The 25,802-nt window shown below is 36.9% G+C and overlaps 4 protein-coding genes across 4 annotated transcripts; 1 reads left to right on the forward strand and 3 right to left on the reverse strand.

Annotated features, from left to right (window-relative positions):
- LOC107036053 lies at positions 1-7,463 on the reverse strand. Its single transcript, XM_015253775.1, has 3 exons — positions 7,341-7,463; positions 612-977; positions 1-535 (listed from the first exon to the last, which is right to left on the reverse strand). The coding sequence occupies exons 1-3, from the start codon at positions 7,426-7,428 to the stop codon at positions 228-230; spliced, it is 762 nt and encodes a 253-aa protein (XP_015109261.1). The 5' UTR covers positions 7,429-7,463; the 3' UTR covers positions 1-227.
- A 600-nt stretch (positions 7,464-8,063) lies between these two features.
- On the reverse strand, positions 8,064-14,871 carry LOC107035952. The gene is made up of 4 exons (XM_015253619.1): positions 14,839-14,871; positions 13,847-14,013; positions 11,043-11,408; positions 8,064-8,371 (listed from the first exon to the last, which is right to left on the reverse strand). Exons 2-4 carry the CDS (start codon positions 13,914-13,916, stop codon positions 8,064-8,066), a joined length of 744 nt encoding a protein of 247 aa, XP_015109105.1. The 5' UTR covers positions 13,917-14,013; positions 14,839-14,871.
- On the forward strand, positions 14,690-22,428 carry LOC107035953 (putative beta-carotene-binding protein). The gene is made up of 5 exons (XM_029125944.1): positions 14,690-14,870; positions 16,329-16,531; positions 16,714-16,885; positions 17,835-17,984; positions 22,274-22,428. Exons 1-5 carry the CDS (start codon positions 14,690-14,692, stop codon positions 22,426-22,428), a joined length of 861 nt encoding a protein of 286 aa, XP_028981777.1.
- LOC107036058 lies at positions 22,373-25,746 on the reverse strand. The gene is made up of 3 exons (XM_015253780.2): positions 25,683-25,746; positions 23,851-24,231; positions 22,373-22,837 (listed from the first exon to the last, which is right to left on the reverse strand). Exons 1-3 carry the CDS (start codon positions 25,744-25,746, stop codon positions 22,539-22,541), a joined length of 744 nt encoding a protein of 247 aa, XP_015109266.1. The 3' UTR covers positions 22,373-22,538.
- Positions 25,747-25,802: the final 56 nt, after the last annotated feature.

Consider the following 25,802-nt stretch of genomic DNA (forward strand, 5'->3'; position numbering starts at 1 on the left):
TTCAATGTCTATTCCAATCAATTTATTTCCAAAAAAATCATCTTCAGAAGCTCATGGTTACGAAAGAGAAGGTTAAACATGAATGATAATCAAGTATTTATTACTTTAGAATTATTTTCTTTAAAAAAAGAATATTTATAAAAAAATATCCCATCAAAAAATATTTCTTTGAGGTTTTAAACTGCACCAGAAGAGCCAAAACATTTGATTCGAATCAAAGTGATGTTTTACTCTCTGTCTGGCAGCAATTGGTCATATGTGAATGCTTTGCTAATTTTATTCGCAACGTCAAGGATCTTTTCGGAAGTTGCTTTTTCAATGCTGGAAGAAATACTGCTGATAATCTCCTGCTTGCTACCATTTAGTACACTATTAACAGCCTCAGCAAGTGTGGAATCTTGTCCCTGTGTGGTAATATAACGAGACTCATAATCACCGATTGTGATTTTGCACTTCATCGATGTAAACATCATGTGTGGGCCATCTTTTCTGTTCTTAAAATCGAAAGTCAGTGATGCTTTGCCTAAGATATCCTCTGCAAAATACAAAAACCCATTAAAGACCCTAAACTTTATTCACAAAATTGTCTTAATGATTCAATTTTATCTCACCAGCATCGATAACGATAGGTCCAACAGCATTAATTGGTACGATGATCCTGGCACTAACGTTGTAGTCACCTTCGAAGTGCAGTTTTTTGAAGTATAGGTCAATATCAAGAGTCTTCTTCTCAAGGTTGAGATCATTTTTTCTTATCTCGAAGTCGGAGACCCCGTAAATTTTGACATTTCTCGCTGTAGCTCGGAAAGCCTCAGATTCAGCTATGTCGATTCCTGCTGGAATCTCTAATGGCTCCACTGATGGGGTTTCAAACTCTGGCATGCCTTCGCGTAGTTTCGCGCGGAGGGACTCAACGCTATTCTTCACGCACTCGTTCAGTTTTGGATTCTTGCGACCACATATTTTCACGTATGAAGCTGGAGATTCGATGAAATTATTGTTATGAATGGGGACCACTCATGAGTGGGGAGATGGAGGACAGGAGGCAAGTGAACGCATTATATTGAAATTATTCTGCGAATGTCGACGAAAGAGGTTTGCAAATTTTTTTCTGAAGAATTTTGATGAACCTTTTCTTTATCACGATATTTTTGAATCTTTGCGAATTTTTCCAAGGGCTTTGAAAATTTATGAGAAGCCCTTTTTGTCGGAAATCTAGCTCCAGGGATAGCCATATTCATAAATCATAATTACCATTAAGGATGTTTAGCCAGTGTCGGTAAATGTGTTTTTACTTCCGAATGGAAGCTTTAATAAAAATAGAAGGTAATATGTACAATCATACTGAACCTAATGGCCAGAGAAAAATCTGGGGTACCCGGGCACAAAGAGGAAATATTAGAATGATTCTATCTCGTATAAGTGCGTGTTAGCACATGCATTTGGTGCATTTTGTCTACTTCATTTCTAAATAATGAACATGGGTTGGGGGATTGAAATTTGTATCAAAGTGAAGGGAATATCTTCATCTCTCAGTTTAAAAAAAAACAATTTTTTTAAGTACTTGCGATTTTGAATAAACATCCTTAAATTTTGAAGCCGTCAGTTAAGATCACTCTTAAACTTTTAATTATTCAAGTAATCATCAATTTAAATATTCAAATTTTAACTATTTTATTAATCAATAGTTTAGGTAAGAATATTGCGGATTATTTGATTAATCCATAATCTCTTTTAAAAAATTAGAAATAGTTACTTAATGGAAAATTTACACTTATACTATATTACCAAATATTTCATTCATCATAAATCGGAAATTTAAACTACTAATATTTTTTTATTTTGATGAGTATATTTAAATATTTATCAGTGTAAGTCGCAAATCCTTTTAATATTGAAGAAATATAATATTGATGGCCATAGCTGCCTAGCTCTCGATAAACAATGTTGAATTCATCAGAATCTCTCCCTTGTTAAATATGCGCGGAAGAATCTGGATTAGGGGGACCTTTAGGGGGCTCCGAATGATGCACGCCCCTTAAATCGGTTCCAAAAAAACGGATAACATAGATGGCCCAGAATTTTTTGTCATAATGCGACTAGAAGTGATGCCAGTAAAAGCGAACTATTTTTTTTCCTATTTGAATAATATGAAATTGCGCGACTCTCTCGGTCTTGATGTTTTAATAGTTCGGTTTTCAACGATAAAAATTCATACTCAGCGTGAAATTTATGATCAACAGTACTACTTTCCACCATTTTTTTTTATAGAGCTCAAGACCTATTTTACAAGGTAAAAACTCGATCAATACGCCGACCGTAATGGTTGGGTGAGTTAAGTGTTGCTCCGGCGGATATCCAAGTGCCGCTGCGTTTAGCGCGATTAGTACTTGGATGGGTGATCGCTTAGGAACACCTTCGCCCAATAATTTTGGAAGGTAAGCACGGTGTAGTGGCCTAATGTGCCCTTCTAGTCACTGTGGCAGAAGGGAAATCAGGGCTCTGCACAATCGGCCGGCTGTACGACTGGGGTTTTCCATGGTTTCCCGTGCAGTCCTAGCCCGTATGAGGTATAACTAAGAGTAACACGGTCCATGGTAATGCAGAAAAAAATCAGGAGAGAAGAGAGAGGTGGGAGAGGCAAGGCAGATGGATGGGGGGCCTATAAAACCGCAATGGTAGTAGGAAAGAAATTATGAGTAAAAAAAACTCGTTCCATCGAAATAGAATTAAACTATGATATAGTTGTTTCAATTGATAGAACTACTGATAAATCTTGATAATTGATATATCGGAGCTTGTGAGCGTTTATTTGAATGTCTGATGTTGGTTATTTCAGAAACTGCTACTTTATCTTCAATTTCATCACGTTGCTGTAATGTAGGTCTTGAGCTCTATAAAAGAAATATGGAAAGTGGTACTGTTGACCATAAATTTCCCGCCCACTATGAATTTTTATCGCTGAAATCCGAAATGTTAAGAAATCAAGATTGAAAGAGTCGCAAAATCTCATGTTATTCAAATGGGAAAATATTTGTCTTCACCGCCACTATTTCTACTTGCGGTAGAACAAAAAATTTTGCGCCTCATTTTTCATTTCATTTTTAAAGTTTTCAACCGCACATATAAATTTATTTGAAAACCTTCTTCCTTTGGCCATTATGCGGTCACCATTAGCAATGCTAACAATTAATAAGCAAAGGAAAAAAATAAAAAAACTCCTCTGCATTTAAAGCCAACCTTTCGAGAGTTAAATACTTTCCTCATCAGGGCGATTTAATTCCTTCTATACAACAAAAATTCAAACAAAAACCCATTTCTATTGCACATAAAAAAACTACCAAAAATTGTTATCTTCAGTATCAAAAAATAACTATCAGCACAGAAATTATAATTTGTGAGAGTAGAATTTATTTATTTTTTAAATTCATGTTTCATTCCTACTACCATTACGGTTTTTATAGGCACCCATTTCATCAGCGTTTCTGTCTGTTCTCCTCTTCTTTTTACATTTTTCTGTCATATGCGCGTTATCATGGGCCGTCATACCCAACTGCACCCCATTCCGGCGAGGACTGTAAGGGAAACCATGAAAAACCCTAGTCGTACTTAGGGATGTGAGTGACAAAAATGACCGGTCAAATGACGGTCAATTACCGCACTCATGACGGGTAATTACCATGTCCATAAATCGGACGGATCGGTCAGGAATTCGAAAAATGACCAATTCAATTCTGACGGTCAATTCTCATCTATATAGATGACAAACAGAAATTTTTATTCGGTTACTCGGTGTCGGCAAGGTTGCTGGTCATGGGGACCCTATGTCGCTACTAGGGGTCTATGCGACACTAGATAACTAAATTCGTTCAGCAAGCAATTCAGGTGAAGAGCTGAGCGAGCTAGATGAGGGAGCCGGTGGCAATTATGAGAATTAAGGAGAGAAGGACTGAAGACGAGCCTCATCCAGCATCCGCCTAATTTAATATGAAGTTTTTGACCAAAAACATAATATATACAGAGATATATATTTAATGAATTTTGTTGACGTTTATTAAGTTCATGAGTTTATCATGAGTGATCTCGAGTATCGAATTTATGATTGTTTTGTAATTCGTTCCAATAAACATTCACTTTAAATTATGAAATGCGATTCAATCCCTAACTAATGAAATAAAATAACCAAAAATCTGACCGAAAAAATTACCAAAAAGAAAATGATAGTCAATTTGCATCTATATAGAGGGATTTTGGTCATTTTCTCAAATATTTGCCGCTGGTTGTTCATGGCGGTCATTTTGCATGGGGAATTATCTCGGTGTCAGAAAATGGTCAATTTTGCGATACCTGACCGAATTGAAAAATGACGGTCATTTCACATCCCTAGTCGTACTGTCGGTCGATATTGGAGCGTCCTACGGTGCGCATCTATCTCACTGACTAGATGGGTACACCAGATCTCTACATTCGCACCCGATGGTAGCAGTTCCACACGAGAAGGTAGGGCTAAGCGGACACCCATCCAAATGCTAACCAGACTAAGCGAAGCTTAACTTGAACGGTCGGAGCTACTTTTTTTCATTGACCATTATTCCCAATATTGAGATACCTTAAAAACTAATATCAAAAAATGTTCTACAAGTTTACTTAATATCGTAATTTTTTGACCGTGTATTTTTTTAGATAGAGATTATACGTTAATTATTACAATCAGTATCCATTAGCTTTTTGGTGCTTTAAATAGTATATTTCGATACGAGTGAGACGGAATTGTCATGTGTGAAGTTGGTGACCCGAGGCGCAGCTGAGGGTTGCCAATCACACGAGCTGAAAATTTCCGTCTCACATGTGTCAAACAATATTTTTCATCACGCCGTGCGCAAAAGTAACGCTTCGCGTGCCCTAAAGTCCCTTTTCCACACATTGTGATGAAATAGTATATTTCAATACGAGTGAGACAGAATTTTCAGCTCGTGTGATTGGCAGCCCTCGGCTTCGCCTCGGGCCGCCAACTTCACACTCGTGAAAATTTCTGTCTCACATGTGTCGAACAATAGTTTTTGACAGTGCTGTTACGTTCAGCGAGTGGCGAACTGTGCCTTTTTTCGTTTACTAGTAAACGAAAAGACCTTTCGTTTACGAGTAAACGAAAAGGCACTTTTCGACACGAGGTGAACGTAGCAGCAGTGTCAAAATAGTATATTTCGGTACGAGTGCGGAAAGTGTTTCGACTTTTCGTTTACTAGTAAACGAAAAGTCGAAACTTGTCAACGAAAAGACTTTTCGTTAACTAGTAAACGAAAAGTCGAAACTTGTCAACGAAAAGACTTTTCGTTTACTAGTAAACGGTACAGTTCGGCACTCGCTGAACGTAACATCACTAACAAAAAATATAGTTCGGATACACGTGCGACGGTGTGTTTTCAAAAGTCGCACTTGTATCGAAATATACTATTTCATCACAATGTGTGAAAAAGAGACGTTTTAGGCACGCTTTGCGTAAAAAGTTACTTTTTCGCACAGCGTGGTGAAAAAAATTGTCTTTTCAGTTTGCAAAGACCACATGCTACTCGTGTGACCACTACGGTCGCCAATTCAACACTAGTTAATCAGTATTGATGAATTCGACATTTATCAACTTTGCCTGAATTTGGCGAGTTTTTCCCAGAAAATTAGGATAAATGAGTTCTAGTAGGAACTCTGAAGGACCTGAGTTTATTTGGAAATTATGAAATACTAGGGGGCTACGCCCCCTGCTCGCTCCGCTCGCCAACCCCAGGGGGGCTTCGCCCCACCCCGCTCGCTTCGCTCGCTCCCCCCTCCCTGTATGACCGAGTGGGTGTAACCGGGAGGGTTTTTCCGATAGCTCTATACATACTTTACCATAAGAGGGCACATACGTATAATTCCCCCCCCCCATATAGGGGCACATACGTATAATTCCCCCCCCCATATAGGGGCACCCCCCATAAATGGGTACCCCCATATATAGGCACCCCCCATAAATGGGCACCCCCATATATAGGTACCCCCCCATATATGGGCACCCCCATATATAGGTACCCCCCATATATGGGCACCCCCCATAAATGGGCACCCCATATATAGCCTATGCATCCCCCATATATATAGGTACCCCCCCATATATGGGCACCCCCCCATATATTAGCACGCCCCCATATATGGGCACCCCCCATATACATATATGGCACCCCTCTATATTTGGGCATCCACCCATATATGGGCCCTTAGAACCCCCATGACCCTTATGACCCTTACCACCCCTATGACCCTTGTGACCCTTAGCACTCCTATGACCCTCGTGACCCTCAGCGCTCCTAAGACCCTCGTCACCCTTAGCTCTCCTATGACCCTCGGGATCCTTAGTACCTCTATGACATTTAGAGCCCCTGTGACCCTCGTGACCTTTGAGACCCTCGTGACCCTTATGATCCTTAGCCCCTCTATAACCCTTATGACACTTAACATCCCTATGACCTTTAGCACTTCTCTGACCCTCGTGATCCTTATGTCCCTTAGCACCTCTATGACCCTCATGACCCTTATGACTCTTAGCTCCTTTATAACCCTTAACACCCCTATGACCCTTAGTACCTCTATGACCTTCGTGACCCTTAAGACCCTTAGTACATCTGTGACCCTCCTGGCCCTCATAACTCTTAGCCCCTGTATGAACCTTATGACCCTTAGCACCCCTATGACCCTTATGACCTTTAGGGCCCCTATGACCCTTGAGACCCTTGAGACTCTCGTGACGCTTATGACCCTTAGCCTCTCTATAATCTTTATGACCCTTAACATCCCTATGACCCTTGGCACCCCTATGACCCTCGTGACCATTATGTCCCTTAGCACCTCTATGACCCTCGTGACCCTTATGAAGCTTAGCCCCTCTATGATGCCCTTATGACTCTTAACACCCCTATGAGCCTTAGCACCTCCATGAACCTCGTGACCCTTAGCACATCTATGACCCTCGTGACCCTCATGACTCTTATGACCCTTATGACCCGCAATTATCACCATTTCATGTCTTAACAGAAGTCGATTTGGAATTTTATAATATAGAGAGATCTCCACCTTACAAAGAAAACTGGAATACCTTTGTTTCATGAAGACCCGTTGAAAACAAAAGGTTAGAAGATGTTTATGGAGAAGATTGATTGCCCCCCGAAAAACGGCCTTCAGGAAAATTTTTATGAACCTCTTCCCTTTGGACATCTTTGCAAAATAATTTCCAAACTCCACTCATTTTCTGTTCTGTAGAATTTCATTGATGATATTATATTTACTCTTGTATTATATTATAAATTACTTACGAACTTCAGCACATAATGCTGAACCGATCAGTGCAACGCTCAGACAGACCAATAAAAACTTATCCATTTTACAAAATAAAACAGTCATAGTAGAATTATCTTCTTCCAACTCTCTGGTGACAACTAATGAGGTACTGAAGGCTATCGAGATGAAGAGACAACATTTTATACACACGTTGATGAGCTGTATAATTTTTCCACGTATGTTTTTGCTTGTTTTTCTTACAGAAGAGTAAAAAATAAATGAATGTTATCATAACTTGATACTTTGCGAATGCTCCAGCATTGGGCCATGAATATTCATGATTGATCATGGGTACATTGTTCAATAAGGACATTGAAAATAGCTCATTCAATATCTTCTATTTTTAGCAGGAAAACATGATAAATTTGAGATTGATTGTCAATAAAATTATTACAAGTTAAACATAATAATGGACCAATTCATGCAACCTGCGTACATTACCTCTCAACGACTTTGATATAAATTCATACATTGAAATGATCATGCCACTGTTAATAATGTACACAGGATAATTTTCTTTGAACCAGAAATTCTCTTCCCCCAATAAATAATTCATAGAGTTTGTTTTTTCCATCATTTTTTATTATTTCCTCAACATGAATGAATAATTCAAGAACATAACAATAACTAATAATTTCTACTAAGTCTGTAATTTGGAAAATAATAAAATCAGGCAATAAGCTTCCACCTTGTTATATTCATTCGCGATCAGGTAGCAATTCATCAAAACTGAATCTCTTAGTGATGAGATTAGCCACGTGGATGATTTTTTTGGCAACACCTTTCTCGAGACCAGTGCTTATGCTGGCTATTATCTCTGGTTTACTGGAATTCAATACGTTGTTGATGGCCTCGGAGAAGGTTTGGTCTTGACCAGGTCGTGGGACGAAATGCGATTCGTAATCACGGATGTTTAATTTGCAAGTGGTAGACGTAAAGAAGAGGTGTTGTCTGCCTTTGTGTTGGGTGTATTTGAATTTCAGCACAAGTTTAGCGGTAATGTCCTCTGTAATGAAAATATTGAATCGTTAATTAGCATGAAGCGAAAACAAAATTTAACGCTTTATTCTTTTAAAGCGTTATTGCTCATTAGTTTGTTTTTAAACTCCCGGGATGTCTATCCATAAACAATCCATCCGATTCACTTCAACTTCGGACTGGGTTTAGTTTACAGCATTCTGTATAACACCTGCAAACGGGCGCTTTGCGCCCGTCGTTAGATTAATTTATACTATGTTATTTTAAATTAGATTAATTTAATTTTATTCATTCTTATTGTCATTATATATATTTTTGTTCCTTAATTCACAAGTTACAACATTGAATGAAGAGGAATTCCCCATAAATCACGTGGGAATGCAGATCGACAAACAATTTTCGATCATCATACCTAAAGTTTTTCATTTCCTTCTTGTTTGAATTAATCATTACCAATGATCTGAAAATGTGAACGAATATGAACATTTTACATCCCTTCGATCTCATTCCAATGGAACCAAAGAAGGAAATTGCAAAGAGAGATCGATCATCATCAATCAGTATCAATACAATGAAAAAATCTATTTTTCTATGTCTTTTCAAAATTTTTCAAATTATTTTTTTCTTTTCAAAAAATGAAGGGAGATTAACATTTTTAATTTCTGTGATCATATTCCATATTGCACAGAAACAGGAAATACGGAAAATGTATGGAAGGAAAATCAAAAATAAATTTTCAAAATGGATTTTTCAATCTTCAAGATTTTAAAATGTTTTTTTTTAATAATGAAGAAAAACCAATATATTTTCTTAGTTTATTTTTCGATGTATGGCTCTAGGCCTCATACAGAACCAATGTATTTGCTTTTTATTAGCTAATTCTGATGGAAGAAAGTGAAGAGAGGAAGAGAAAGGAGATCAACATGAAAACAGAATTTTTTATTTTTCAATGTCTATGAAAAATTTAAAAATTGATATATTCTTTCGAATAATGAACCAATACCCATAAATTCAATTCCTATCCTCCCATTGTCATAGAATACATTAAAAAAATAGCAAAGAATTCAAATCGGCGATGAAAAATTTTATCAGATTATTATTATGTAGTGACCGAAAAATTGCTTGACATCCTCATCCCTTGGTTGGTATCGAATTATTTTTTTTTGCTTTTTCACTCTGTCAAAAATCCAACGTCTTTTTCATCGCAGCTTGCTTTTTTTGTAATCTTACTCGAGAAAGGTTTAGAACAGTACATAATGATCTGGAAAGTTCGCGAATCGTCTGGAAACGTCTACAATGCTCCGATGGACAATGTTCCAGAACATTCTGGAATGTTCTAGAAATCTTTCGGAATTTCGTGATTAATTCAGAGGCTAACGCTTCGAAAATCATGGAAGGTTTTAGAAAAACATAAAAACTTGTCGATTGATTTGAGGGCTTAGTTACAAGACCCTTCCATCACCGATGCTCGCTCTGGGTGCTCCGACAATATTTCAGAATATTCTAGACTTCTCTAACATTTATCGCCCAAATGTTAATTTCAACATGAAAAAATTGGACCGTAAAATTACTTCTCTCGCCCGGAGTCAAATTTTGGTACGGAGTCAAATCATTTAGAAGTTAATTCATTTCACTCCGGAATGAATTAACTCCGTCATTCACACCGAAAAACGGTGTGCACTTATTTTCCCTCCGTTTGGTGTGGACTCAGAGTCGAAATTCACTCTGGATTTTTTACTGTGTAGTTCTTAACCCATCAATACTCACGCTGATTTTCTCTTACAAAAGTTTTTCCAGGGTATAAGGAACATAAGGGTATAAGGCCAAAAAATTGAGATTTTGAACTGAAAGATTCTGATTGCCTCAAGCAATTATCCCTCTTTCCTCTGGGGCCAATAAAAACTGTTGAGCATGTTTCAATAAATTATAAGAAAATATTTTATCGAGTTCGGACAAAGAGCGCGTGAGGTTCTCTCGTGGCGTGAGTAAAGCCGGCCGTGTAGCTCACTTGCATCGAGCGGTTTCGTGAGGCGTTCAGTAATACTCGGCAACTAAACCAGTCCTATGGATAGCTCGGACCTCTCTTTTTAACTAGTGCACGCGCAGTGCGTGAGTGATTCTCTCACGGCGCTACTAAAGATTCTCGGTGAAATGGCGCAAGTACTGACGGCTTAAATTTTTTTCAAAGTATCCGGTCATCTTGATCAAAACACATCTCCAAAGAATAACAATAGACGAGTAGATTAATTTCAGAACAGAAATTTTAAGAACGAAAATAATTTTGGTTTGAGATACCGAATGTTCTTTTTGTTATTTTTTGAACCCAAAAGTTCTGAATTTCAGAACCAAAATTTCCTTAAATTAAGAAAAAATGTTTCTTAATTCAAGTACAATTATAGTAGATTCGAGAGAAAATAACTGAGAATTAGAACTTTGTTCTTTGATTTTAAGGAAAAATTTCTTCAAATAAATGAAAATTTCAGTTATTTCCAGGATTTTTGACTTGCTAAATTTTAATAAATATTTCAATAAATAAATTTCAACTAAATTTTAGTGCGAAGGATTTTTCTGTAAAGAATGATGTCAAAATCAGTTTTAAACTTATCTTTCACTAGTTGTACATAGTATAAAAATCTATATGCATGATCTGTTTAATGATTTTTCAATTAGACCAATCAATGTTTAAATATCAATCTCACCTGCATCAATTTCAATCGGCCCCCCAGCAGTGATCGGTACAAGAATCCGGGCCATGATGTCATAATCGCTCTGGAACTTGAGTTTATCGAAAGCAATATCGATTTCCAACGTCATAGCATTCAAATTGACATTGACTCTGGTTAAGTCGAACTGAGATACACCGAATACTTTAGTATTACGAGTGTGTGCTCTGAAAGCCTGGGAATTGGCTATCGTTAGGTCTTCATCAATGTTCAGAGGCTCCAAAGACGGTACTTGGAGGTCAGATATGCCGGTGCGGAGCTTATGGCGGAGTGCCTCAACACTGGTCTTCACACAGCCACTGAGATCTGGATCTCTCCGACCGCATATCTTCAAGTAAGACGCTGAACAAGATGATGGCAATTAATAATTGCATGACAAAAAGTTGGGTGGTAGAGTAGAACAAGTGGGCAATTTTTTTTTATAAATGAGTATAGTTAATGCTGCTAATAAATTAGCAATTTGTTTCCGAATGGGTTCTAATTTTTTAAAATTCTTATTTCACTATTCTTTTCAAGGTTTAACCCTAGTCTGGTCACCAAACGCGACTCTGCGACTTGGTCACCAACGCGGGGATTCGCCGCCATATTATTTAGGCTCTAGCGTTGCCGAATTCACTCTACACTGCCCGGGCGCGTTTAGCGAGTTTCCGACAACGTCGCGTCATGGATAATTTCATTTAACACGGGGAAAAATAATTGATCTATCCGAAATAATTTGTTCTCTTTAGGAAGTTTGGGAAATATGTTGTTTTAAAACCTACTATAATTTTTTAGACACTTCAATTGACAAAGTCATTTTTTTTTTAATTTTTCCGGTTAGCACGTTAATTGTAATTGAAGAAAAACGAGGCGCGGCAGCGTTTCCCTCACAGGGAAACCAATGTAGGGTTAATCAGTGTATAGCCGCAATTGAATCAGAGTTTATTCAGGATCTAGCCAGAGTTAACCCAAGTTGTGTCAGAAGTTAGTCGGGGCTATGAATAAATATGAATAATTATTCAACATAATATAGACTGGTAGCTAAGTTTAACCCGTCAGTAGGCGCGCTCTTTTTAGTACCTCACTCGCACTGCAGAGACGTCCTATTGGTTGACTAACATAAGGTGAGGAAAATGCTCATAGCGCGCCTACTGACGGGTTAATAGAGACAGAAATTTTAATATACGAAGCTCATGACGATATTGTGTAACTTGATAGGCAATGATGATGTTCTCACCATTTTTCAACTTGATTTAAAAGGCATTGAAATATACTTTTCAAACTTTGATTTAATTATTATTACTGATAATTCTTTCGGTAATCGTGAAAAATCCGATTTTCTCTTTCAAATCGCATAATCAATGTGCTGTAACTCAAGAACGATTTGTGCGACCCCATCATATTCTGATATAATGAAGAGGGTATCAATTTTTTGAGCCATGAGTAATTTCATTTTCGTCATATCTGTACGGAAAGTTCGGTTTTTCTCCCCAAATGATAGGAGAAAAGTGGCTTATTTCATTTCTCGGATTTCTGTTGTTTTCGACGAACCTGGGAATGACATAACCCACTTTGCTCCCTGAATTTAAAAATAGTATGTGCACCTAGGAAGGGAAACAGGACATCAAAACCCGGGTATTTGCCGCCCTCGGCTGCGCCTCGGATAATTCACACGCGGGTTGAAAGGTCCTGTTTTCCTCGATTGGTGCACAATCTACTATTTTATGCAAATTTTTTGAGTGATCGTTAAAAAATCAATTTTTGGAAAAATATCAATTTTCTTGAATCTGTAGGAAAAATTGAATTTCAATTGATGTCACTGAATGAAGCTTATTGAAATCTATATTTATGAAAAAATGCATGAAATCCGATTAATCCCTTTTAAGAAAATTTTGAAAAAAATTAAAAAAGAACACATACATGTATATACACACATACATACAGGCACCATTTAAAAATCACATATAGCTTCCATTCGGAAGCAAAACCAATTTATTTCGCAGTAATTTGGTGGTGATGTGGTGCAAAATGGATACTTTTGATATTATGAAAAATACAATTCTTCCCCTTAGTGATGAGCTGAGACTGAGCTCAGTTGATAAATTTGTTAAGACGTTATAAACATTGCAAAAAAGTCACCAGTTTCTGTTTTGCCTCACCCTTTCCTAATAATTATAAACAAACATGTCAAGAGACATTTTGTAAACTGCAAAGATCTTCCGATATTTTTCTCTAAACCATATAGTTCCAGAGATACTTTTAAAAGAATCTGTACCAAAGCTTTTGTTCTAAAAAAACTCGAATAATTTTTCTCATCATAAATTATTTTGCAGATATTTTGAAAACTAACAGATTTATTGGAGAATTCCAAAATATTTTTTCGGTGAGAATTGAATTTCCCACAAACCGATCTTCTGACGTTATCTCCTAAACCTTCTCCTTCCAAAAATATCCCCAAATAACCGGTCTGCACTGATAGAAAGGATTAGTTATTGTTAACGAATGGATTTTTGGTTGAAAACGACGGTCTATTCGGTCTCACCAAATGTTCATTCGTTAATAGTTAACAAATGCAGAGTTGAGGAGCCTCATTCGATTCGATTTTCACATTTCAAGTAAACCATTCGTTAACTATTAACGAATATTCATTTGGTCATATTCAACTCTACCATTCATTAATAGTTAATGAATCTCGTTTGGAATAAATGAATCCGTCTACCAGTGTGGAAGTTCCTGTACAGATTTCACTCAGTCAATTTCAATGATTATTCGTCTCAATTATTTCAATGCCTGATACTTACGAACTTGAGCAGAGCATGCAGCAACAACCACAGCAATACAAAAAACCACTGAGAATACTCTAGCCATCATGACCAAATATTCTCCTGAATTTTCAGAACACTAAAGCTGTGGAGCAAAGGCGACACCTCAGTGACGGCAAGAGTCCTCACTGTCTTCCTTATATATCCTTCCGAAAATAAAACCAGAACCATGGAAAAAAAGGCCAAGTCAAAGTGGTCCACCTTAGCCATCATTTTATCATAAAAAGAAGTTTTGCATATAATGTGGGTTCCCCTCGATTTATCAAACGAAAATTCCCGGAATCTTTTTATAGCAGGAAGTTTCGTGTTTACAAGAATGAAATAAAAACAACTGCAGAAGGACAGCCTTTTTCATTTCTTTTATTGCGAAGGAAGTGCATTAAAGTCAAGATTCCATAATGGTCAAATACAAATTCTATTCCAAGATGAATATATTTCCCCTCAATTACGAAAATACAAATGACGAAATTTTATTAAATCCTAGCGCCAGCGTCTAATTACACATTTACGTGTCAGTTTGAAATGCACGTTAATGACACGCGATTGCATATATCCACCTGTTCGGCAATATTCTGTTACGGATCGACGGAATACTGAGCCCCAGCGAGTTCTAAACGTGTGCATTACTGCAATACTTTGTATACTTTCGCTTGTCACTGATTGCACAAATTTATGGAAAAGGGCTTCACGAAATCCTCTGGATTTCCTGCATATTTTTATCTGCCGAATCGTAATAGATCGTTTTTCTATAATCATTTCAATAATAAAATTGTCATCCTATAATTGAGACGACAATGATTTTGTTGTCAATAATTAACGAAAATGCGTGAGACAGTTCAAGAATCATCACGAATGTCCAGTAGTGAAGAAAAGATGGGCGAAAAGAAAAAAAATCCACTAACATTCTCTCGGGCATTTTACACTATATCCACCCGGGTTTATAAACCCATAAGATTATTGAGTGTATTTACCTTTTCAACCAATGGCCGTCAAGTGGCACGAGGTAATCTACTTCTGCAACAACTAGTTGCAATTGATCATTTTCGAAAACATTTTATATTCGTGGTTTCTCGGCTCAAACGTGTCTATTCCATCGTGACGAACGGATTGCTATCATGATCGTCCATTCATTATTGTACGTTAAATATTAATTTTTCGGTAAATGAAAAAATAATAAATTTGCATTATTTCTCATGTCCATATTAAAAATAATAATAATAAATTCAATAAATTGGTTTATAACTCAATCAATTAATGTTTTTGGTGATTTATAATTTAATCTTCGATTGACCTCGGCTATTATTCGTCGGTGCTTCAGGGACTGTCGTCGAGACGTGCCGTTTAATTAAAATGCTGAGGGTCAAATGAATTCCGCAAACACGCACACACTGTGAAAGTCAATGAATCTGTGGTCGTGCCATCGGCAATTGTACATTGCCGCTTATTTTTATCAATAATTATTCTCCTTGTCTGTGCAGTCTCAGAGCATAACAGAGACACTGAGATTGACTATGATGCTGCTGTCTTTGAAAATTTTTGTGGATGGATTACATATGAATTCCTAGGGCAGTTTTTTCAGTGATTTATCAACATTTTTGTCGTTTATTTCCAGCCTTCTGTCGGCGATAGCGAGCTTCGCGATCGCGGCACTACGTCAGTATTCAATTCTAAATAAAGTTCTGTAATGAAGTGAAAAACATGACTTGTGCTTGAGAGATGATTCAAGGGAATTTTTGGTATCGAAATTCATGTGCTGCAAAAGAAACTTTTCATAAATATTTGCGAAATAAACTCTTTAAAAATCGTGACTTCAATGAAAATTATGATATTTTTAATTATTTATTCATCTTGTTAACGAGTAACTTTGGGACAAAACGTTAGAAAACTCCTTTTATAGATCACAAACAAATGTTCGATATTTATTCATTCATTCCATTAAGGATGTATTACCCCCTTTTCGCCAAAATTCGCGTTTTTTAAATTTTTCTGGTAAATTGTTGATCGGATTGACGTGAAAAAATATACCGTTTTTGCGTTTTATCATTATTAACTGATCGTAGTGCAATCATTTTCCTGCGTTTTTTCTAAAACTTTTCGGAAATTCACAAAACTTTAGAACAAATGCAGGAAAATGACTGCACTACGATCAGTTAATAATGATAAAACGCAAAAACGGTATATTAATTCGCGCCAATCCGATCAATAATTTGCCAGAAAAATTAAAAAAACGTAAATTTTGGCCGAAAGGGCGTAGTACATTCTTAACGCGTGATTTTAGAAGAAATTATTAAGAGATCTCTTTTGTTGCTGCGAAAATTTCCTACGAAAAATGTCTCATGATTTTTTTAAATTTATAAACTGAGTAAATTCCTCAAAATAATCGACTTTTACTACTTCATTACAAAATTGCCCGTGAAGAAAAATTGAATCTATTCAATTAGTTAATTATTCTCGTTTACAGCTCCGTACATCAAAGCATGCAAGAGACGCGATCCAGACATTAACAACTGCATTACAAATACAATTGAAGAGCTGCGGGAGAAGTTGGCGGAGGGAATACCTGAGCTGAAAGCGCCGGCGATCGAGCCACTCACCTTGAAGCAAATTCGACTGCTGCGTGGACCCCAAGGTGCCCGATTGGATGTTAATCTCACCAACATTCAGGTAACAAATGATTCCATCAACATTTCAGAATCTTTATTCCTATCCAAACATTCTCCACTCCATTTGAATCATCAACCTGTTTTCCTTGACTTTGGAATTCTCTGATGAAATGTTTCATTGTTGTGTTTTATTTTTCGTTGATGGGTAGGACAGTTGAGTCATTTTCTTACTGGTGAATTTAGGTACGAGGCCCGTCGAATTTCAGAGTACGTGACTTGAAAGCCAACACTGAGGATGTTGAGTTTACATTCACAGTGAGCTTCGATGTCCTGAGATTCAGTGGAAAATACCAAATTGATGCTAGACTGCTATTGTTAAGACTCGCTGGTAGTGGTGATCTCACGGGCAATTTCAGTGAGTTCAGTAACATTTCAATATAATTATGATTTTTATACATGAGAACTCGTTTTCAAAAATGATTTTCACTCCAAAATTGAAATTTTTTTATGTAAAATTTTTCAATTTTAAATTTTTCTACATTTTTATTTCCACACGGAGAGAAATATTCAATATTCAAAATTACGGAGCAATTCACGTAATCCGCAGTGGGGAATCGTTTTCCGGAAATTTTTATAGGAATGGAAGAGAAGAAATCTGAAACGCTCAGTCAATTTTCAGGTCCATCACCGAACGAAGTACGAAATTGTCACGTAACTATTCCCGAAGAAGTAAAATCTTACAGAAACTTACCGACTTATTATGCCTCCAAAATAAAAAATTCTTGAACGTTCAACAATTTTTATGAAGCTGGTAAGTTATTTCTATGTTCCGTTCTATAAAATTTCTCAATCGTTGGGGAAAAATTACGGAACGACTTGTTGATCAGACATAGAGTGGTCAATTTTTACGGAACAAATCGTAGAATTTACGTGGCAGCTCGTACAACTTCAGTTCCGACTCACACTTTTTATTGAATTTTACTTTGCTCGCGGATTACGTTTCGAAACGTAATTTTTACGTTTTTTCTGATTATTTTCATCGAGCTTTTCTCTCCGTGCGTTTTTTGAAGCTTGGAAAGTCATTACTCTGGTTGTAATGGTAATTATTAATCACGGAATCCATTATCGAACCAGATAATTCAATTTCACATACGTTTTAGCAGAATCAAAATGAAAATAACAAACTGACTATTTTCAATTTTTTTTCTACCATTTTCTTGCTAAAAAAACCGTCATGTCTTTAACGGGTTCTTAAGCAATTCTTTCTCCAAGTTATTACTCCTCAGATACCGATACTTATGCATTGAGAAATACTCAACATCCCGTGCAAATGTTGTGACACCGCTTCATTCTCTAATTTCCAGCTGGGTACGAGTCGGGCGTAATCCTGCGAGCGAATAAAGTAACGAGAGATGGCAACGTCTACCTGAACTTCGAGAAAATGCGTCTGAATATAAAAATTGGCAAAGCCCACATATACCTCAACAACCTTTTCGGAGGTGATCCCATATTGGGTAAGAGTTCTCACATATTCTACCATCAATAAAAAAAATAGAATGGGGATATTGAACTATGGCCCCGTAACTTTCATTTGCAATATCATAAACCGTGCAATCAGTATAAATCTCTCAACATTTTTACTTCATTATTGACTTGAATGAATCATAATCTTAAATCATTTGTCTAAGCAATAGTCAGATGAGATTCACGCAACAATCCTTAATAATTTAAGCTTAAAATCACTGGAAATCAGATATAATTTCCTCAGAAATTGTCATTGAGAATTTTCTAGTACTCACAGTTATTCTATAAAAGAACGTAAGTCACAGTCATAATGACTACACTGAGAAAAAAAAAGTCTAATACCTGAAACATATTTACTTGAGACAAGTAATTTTTCTTCAATCGGTTAGGGGGATACGTCGGTAAAATTTAAAAGTCTTCACTGGGGCTTGGGACCCATTGAACAATTTGTGGTACATGGCGGAATATAGGTATAACTAGGGAAAATTGCGGACCCGATCGATTTTGCCCCGTGTAACCGGGAAAAACTTCATTTTTTGCTATTTTTATCTTCAAAATGCTCTTTGCGCCAGAATTTTCATACGATTTTAGCTTTTTTTAAAATATTCATTACACTCCAAAGAATAAAGTTAAAAGTCCGTTTTATTTTATTCGCAATAGATCGTGAATAAATGAATTTTGAATTTCATAAATTTTTCGCGTCTCTAGAGTAGGACTAGAAATTCATTATTTTTAGTAATTGAACATTGTGATCATGCGTGACCTAATTCTTAGGAATAGAAAAAAAGGCAGGTTGAAGCGAAAAGACGGGTTCAAAAGAAAATTTATGAAATTCAAAATTCCTTTATTCATGATCTATTGTGAAGGATACAAAACGGATACTTAATTCTATTGTTTGGAGTTTAACGAACATGTAAAAAAAGCTAAAATCGTATGAAAACTACGGCGCAAGAAGCATTTTCAAGGTGAAAACAGGAAAAATGAAGTTTTTCGTGGTTATATGGGACAAAATCGATCGGATACGCGATTTTCCGTAGTCATTCCCATATTCCGTCATATATCACAACGACTTGCATGATTTTTTTTTCCATTTCCTAATCTCAAGTTTGGGACCTGAGTAGTTCATATTTTATTCACAAACGTGCGAAATATTGCTCTTTAAGGGTGCCAAGTGAATTTGAAAAATGATTCAAAAAAAATTTTTTCTTTCCCTCCATGATTGGAGAAATATGTATTCATCCATCCGACGAAATTTCAAACATGGGTCAACCGGAACTAGACATCGAGAAAATAAATGCGGAAAATCCTCTATTTCGCGTGACGAACCTCGAGAAAGCATGGGATCAAATGGGTACGGCGGGTTGAAATATCTCTCTTATTCACCCCGGTACCCCATTGTTTTTTGTCGCCATCACATTGAACACATCATTCCCCATATCTTCAAATTTTTTCAAATTTTTCTTGAGTTCCTAGGGGGTTGAAACGTTCAATTTAATCAAAACTCCATAAGAGGCCGTGTATAAGACTGATTTTGTTTATTTAATTTCTCGATATCCATAAGCTCCAAAATTTTTAAATTGTCACCGATGTTCACCATCTGTCTAATACTATTAATTGAAAAAATTATAACTTTGTTGGTGAATGTCAATTTTCAAGGTCATCGCCAAATTCACTTGGCACCCTTAATTAATAATTAATTATTAAAAGTTAAAGAGTTCAAACGCTTTGAAATCGCTAATGACGTCACACAGACGGTCGAGTGCTGGACCAATGACACAATGGCTCGGGTCGACCTAACCCATGTTGAAGTGCGCCTCCGCCAATGGAGGACAACTCCCCACTCTCTCATTTTTCGACAAATGAAGCGATTGACTGATTTTAAATTAATTATTATAAGACATCTAGGCAATATTTGTCCATAATTTTCGCCCTTTAGCTATCCTTATGTTATGAGGAATGTGTGAATTGGGGAATTAGAAAGAATTGAGCTTCATGCAAGTTCCGTTTTCTCCCAGGGAGCTCAACTCACGTGACCCGAGAACGATCTCATCGTCTCATGCTTTCAAATATTCTTGTAGTCAAGTATGATTTTGTCGCAAATGAACGCCCCCAAATCGCGTAGAAGAATTATCGATCTTCAAGTATTTATAGTCTTCATGACTTTTTTGTCATTACAGCCGTAAGGCAGTGCTTCACGGATGCTACGTGTCCGTGAATCGCTACTTACAGCCGTTATGACAAAAAAATATTGTTCGTCGTACGGCCTAAAAAAACTTCTAGCTCATATTCGCCAGAAAAGTTTTTTTCGGCCTAATGACGAAATATACTATTTTATGCACTTGTAATGATTAGATATGTATCATATTCACGATGTAACGGGCAGCGTTAGTGATAAATGAGAATTTATTCGAAATCTATGAAGCGCAAACATTCTGAGATTTAAGCTATCGAAAATAATTTACTAATTTCAAGTAAATATGGTCTACATATTAAGAAATTTTTCCCTCAGCGTACAGTCAATATATTAAGACCGATGGTTCAGCCGTGAAGCATTCAGAAGTAATAGAATGAGTAATTTTTTTCAATCTTATCGTATATGGTTCTACGTAACGTAATTTTCAAGGGGAATGACAGGACACATTTTTTCATGAATTCGCTCAACCGATTCATTTTAATTCCACATCACTTACGTCCTTTTTTTCGATCATACTCAGCGAAAAAATATGTTCTTGAATAAGTCCTGTTTGAACCAAATAAATGGCAAGTTCGTAATTGCCAAAATAGTTTCATTGGAACATATGAAAATTTCAAGCATGGATATAATCGCTTTTCTTTTAACCAACGATAAAGTTGACCCAATAGGCCTAATAATATGATATCATTATGATTGGGCTCGCCAAATAAGAAAATGGCATTTTCGCCTTCGGCAAGTGCTGCGCACCTCCCACGGGTCGAAAACACTTAGGCATTCGTATCGAAATATACTAATTCATCACTTATGCATAAAGTGAATTTTTCACTTCACGCGTTCAATTCCAGATATCGTGATGAAAAATGGGATTCGACACTCATGGGGAAAGTGTTCTTTGACCATTGGGAGGGTAGTTCTCAAAAAACACTTTTTCGTCATATCTGCACGGAAAGTTCGATGTTCCTCCCCAAATGACGGGAGCAAAGTGGCTTATTCACTCGTGTGGTTGGCCAGTTCTCACCTTCGGTTCGGATACCAACTTCCCGGAGGTAAAAAATCCCATCGCAACAGCCCGGAAAAATACTAATTCTCACGAGCCTCAGACAGTATTTTTCATTACAGTGCGTGTGAAGTGTGGTTTTGCGCACGCAGAGAGGGCAGAAAATGTCCCTTTACAAACAGCGTTTTAAAAAATCGATTAGTTACGCTCAACCACTTTGCCCTAGTAGAAATTGTGAGGTTCTGCGATATTGACTGTTGCAGCGACGTTCACGCACGGTGTGCGCTGCCGTACTCCGCGGCTAGATCGCTGCTGAAACCCTATGGACACTGACGCGGTGCGCCCCGATTTTTTCATTTTATCAATAATAATAATCACCAATTAGTTGGGAGCGATTATTATTCACTAACGAATCGTTACTCCTTCAATAATTGATTTGAATTAATACGCATAATCTGAAGTTTGTAAATTCTTGATAGCGATACCACGAGACGCGAAAGAAACAAGATGAGACGAGACAAACGTGACGAGAGACATGACGAGACGAGACGAGTCATTCGAGATAATGATAGAAACGAGACGAGACGAGAAAAGCCGGTGGAAAACGAGAGAAACGAGAGGCGAGAAGAGAGTCGAGAGCCTCCCCGTCTCTGTCCCTCTGGGTATTTTTTTCGTGCAAATTGGATTATAGAGACGAGATAAGGTGAGAGGAGACGAGAGAAGAAATTGCTCTTGTATTTTGATACGAGACGAGACGAAAGAATGGTTTCCTGACAACGAGACGAGACGAGACGAGAAGATGCAGTTTCTCGTCTCGTTTGGGCATCACTGATTCATAATTGACGGGTTTTGAGGGTAGGGCAGACACAGATAGGTCTCCCTCGCATAAACTACGCGCAACTCTGTCTCCGCGACCCTGCTGCGTACCTTTGTGAGGTACTTCTCCGCGGAAGGCAATGTCGCGCGCCCACTTACGCCGCAACGTGTCTGTGCAATAAAATTTCTATTAGGGCGCTGCTGAATCAATTAATACTAACAACACTAATTACAACTATTGACAATAATAATGAAATTTATAATTGTTTCAGGACCAGCAAGTAATCAAGTGCTCAACGCAAACAGCGATTTATTAATTGATGAGTTGCGGCCAGTTCTGGAAGAAGCTCTCTCTGATTTATTCACCGAAGTAGCCAACAAAGTCACTAGATCATTCACTTACAACGAATTATTTCCACTCGAGTAAACCTACTTTCAATCAATTTATCAATCGCTCAATCAATCAATTACAATTTCGTTGTTATAATTTTGTCTCTATTCTCTTCTTGTCATCCAAAATACATGAGTGAAGATTTCTCACGGCAGAATCTCGTCTTTGGTGAGAGCTCCAAAGGCCCTTGCAGCTAATGCTTTAGCTATCGACGTAGCTGTCTCCTCGATTATAGGATTTATTATGTCGAGAACAAGGCGGGGACTTCCATTGAAGAAGTTTGCCGCTGCATCGGCTGCTACCCTGTGCTGGGGTTGGGCCTGCAACTCGATATTTCCATTCCCAACGCGAATTTTTGTCTGCAGTTTGTGTACTTGAACCCTGCGAATGCCATTCTTGTCGGTCACTTCGCGGCCTTGAGCTTGAACCCGTACTTGAGTGTTTGCTGAAGCGGAAAAAACAATTGGAAATCAGTTATTTACAGTAATTGATTGATATTCATGAAGAAGTAATTTTTTGGGTTCCCCTAACATCCAGTTTTTATTGTTTGTTCTGCTAAAATTCAGTTGTTTCTCAAACAAGGCTTTCTCAAGGTGAAGAATAACAAAGAATAAAAAATCTCGTGGTGAACATTTCAAGAGTGTCCTAAGATCAAAATTTTTACCTTGAACATAGATTTAACTGCTCAAAAAAATTGTTATTTTCTGTGCAAGCAAGAAATCCCATTTCTACCACTACACGGAGAGAAATGTTCAGTAAAAATTACGGAACTTACAATTCGCTCACCGATTACGGAATCGACTCAGAAAATTTAAGTGACGGTATCGTAATTTTTCACAGGAGATTCAGATAAAAATTGCGGAACGCTCTGGAAAAATTCCGTGACAGTTCCGTAAAATTTCCTACAACCACATTTCGCTCCGAAATAATGGAAAAGATACGTAATTGTTATTGAATATTTCTCTCCATGTACTTGTATTTTTCTCCCGATAAATATTCGTTTTTTATGCAAAACGGGATTATAATTCTTCGTTTCAGGTATTAAATACTCAAACATAAGGAATCAATTTGTAAATAGAATGATAATGATGATATGATAGCAAATTTGTAATTTAAGAACAAAAAATGTCTCAGTTTGAACTTCACTTTATGCGAGATATTTTCATTCTCAAAGGTATCATCTGGCTGGAAAGATTCCCCCCTCGAGTCGAATATTTCGTTGTGGAAAACAGACCGATTATTTATGTTTGAAACTTTCGCATCTTCAACTAAAACAATTTCTATTTCTACAATTATCAACTTGTGGATTTTTTGGTTCAAACCATTTTTTTTTGAGAACATGTTTTTTATTCTCAGTACAGAATAGAACCGTCTTTTTCCCCCAAGAAATATTTTGGCTTTTTTCTCAAACAAAAAATTAATTTCGCTTTATCAATTCCGTGGAAACTCAAAACTTACTGAAATTTCCTTTGAACCCTCCATTCCCATTGAGTGTAAGCAACAGAAGAGTTCCCTTAACATCATAATTCCCCTTCACATGCATATATGGGAATTGTGCTTTCAGAGTAACAGTTAAATCGTCAGGCTGCGCATGTAACTCATCAATTTTGTAATTAGTTCCTCCGTAAACTCTGACACTGGTCAAATTAGCTTTGACCTTGATAGCATCGAGATTACGATCTATCACGAGGGAAGGTAGAACGAGTGGATCCATCGGTGGTATCTTCAGAGATGGTATTCCCTTGACTAGTTGCGGCGTAACTACTTCCAATTGCTGCAGGACACACTTGTCATATTCGGCTGGAGGACTGGCACGAGGACAGGGAGTCACTCCAGGTGCTGAATAATCAATTGGGTTAATTGAAACTAATTTTCTAATTACTATGTATCGATTCTATTTTTATGCTGGTAGAAAAATGTGACGGAGGGTCATTGGAAAGTTTGCTCCAGTAGAAAGTGATTCAGAACGTGCTTGGAGACACAATCTTTTTCCGATGATTCTCGTTCGAGGCGAATAAAAACGAAAAATAATTGAGGGATTCTGAATTCACTAGTAATGTGACAAAATTGTTAATTAAGGATATCCAAGTATTTTTTACAGTTTGGTACAGAGCACACTACAGATACAAACATTTTCAATCATCAAATTTGTCAATTCAATAGCCTGAAAAAAAATGAATAAAATCCCGAATGTTCAGCGGCATTCGTGTTAGATTTTGCACAGAATTATTATTTTTTAAACATTCGTTGTTTACAAATAAGTAATTGAAATTGTTTAAACTTTCGGAAATCTTATTTTTTTAGGTATGACATCGATATTGTGGTAAAATTCTGAATATGAATAAATTTGTTACGATTCCGAACAAATAATTTATATGGTGGAAAAATTTTGGTTTATAAATTATTTATAAAAAATGCTCGTAATTTCAAAAAATGCAAGTTTAAAATTATTTCATCAATGTGTCTGCAAAAGTAAACTTTCCAATTGTTTTGTCAGTTTTTTAACCCTAGTCTGTTCACCAAACGCGACCTGCGATTTGTCACCTCCGCGGAGATTCGCCGCCATGTTATTTAGCCTTGCCGAATTCACTCTACACTGGGCGCGTTTAGCGAGTTTCTGCCAACGTCGCGTCATGAGCAATTTCATTTAACATTGGAAAAAATCATTCATCTCTCCGAAATAATTTGTTTTTTTTTTAGGAATTTTGGTAAATATGTTCTAAAAACTCCTAGAATTTTTTAAATACTTCAATTGACAAAGTCAATTTTTTTTTAATATTTCCGGTTAGCCAGTCAATTGGAATGTTAAAAAAAGACGCACGGTGGGTTTTCCCTCATAGGATGAGCAATCTAGGGTTAAAATGCTTTCTAACGGTTCAATATTGCGATTCAAATACAGACCTGCAAAGTTTAAATAATAAAATAATTGTAAAATGTTCGGAAACATAGGGTCGAATGGGGTTCAAATGAAAGCTCTGATGTTCGACTACAAAAGTAAGAAAGCATTTCACTGGAGAAAAAACAGCCAAAGTCCTTAGATATCCTTAAGTACTGAATCATCTTGGAGATGAGCCGCTTTAGGAGAAAACGTCAAGAGAACTTTCGTCGCAGAGGACTGAATTCTCTACAAAAATGGCATTGAAAATTTTCCCCCGGAATAACTTGTTTCGGAGGTAAACGCCGAAGACGAAAAGAATGTTCGATTGTATATACTATGGTTGCACTCCACACTGATTCCAATCGATGGTCAAGAAAGGTAAACTTGATTTTCACCTTATTTATTTACTTACGCAATTCTCCCGAGGTTTTTCCACTCCACGTGAGTAACACCAAAAATGCAATGTAATACATCATTTTGAACTGCCTAGTAATTAATAAAAATTGAATGGAGTAAAATTTAAATAAAGATT

This window comes from Diachasma alloeum, unplaced genomic scaffold (assembly GCF_001412515.2).
Source record: "Diachasma alloeum isolate Michigan unplaced genomic scaffold, Dall2.0 Dall_scaffold_00203, whole genome shotgun sequence".
Classification (NCBI taxonomy): Eukaryota; Metazoa; Arthropoda; class Insecta; order Hymenoptera; family Braconidae; genus Diachasma; species Diachasma alloeum.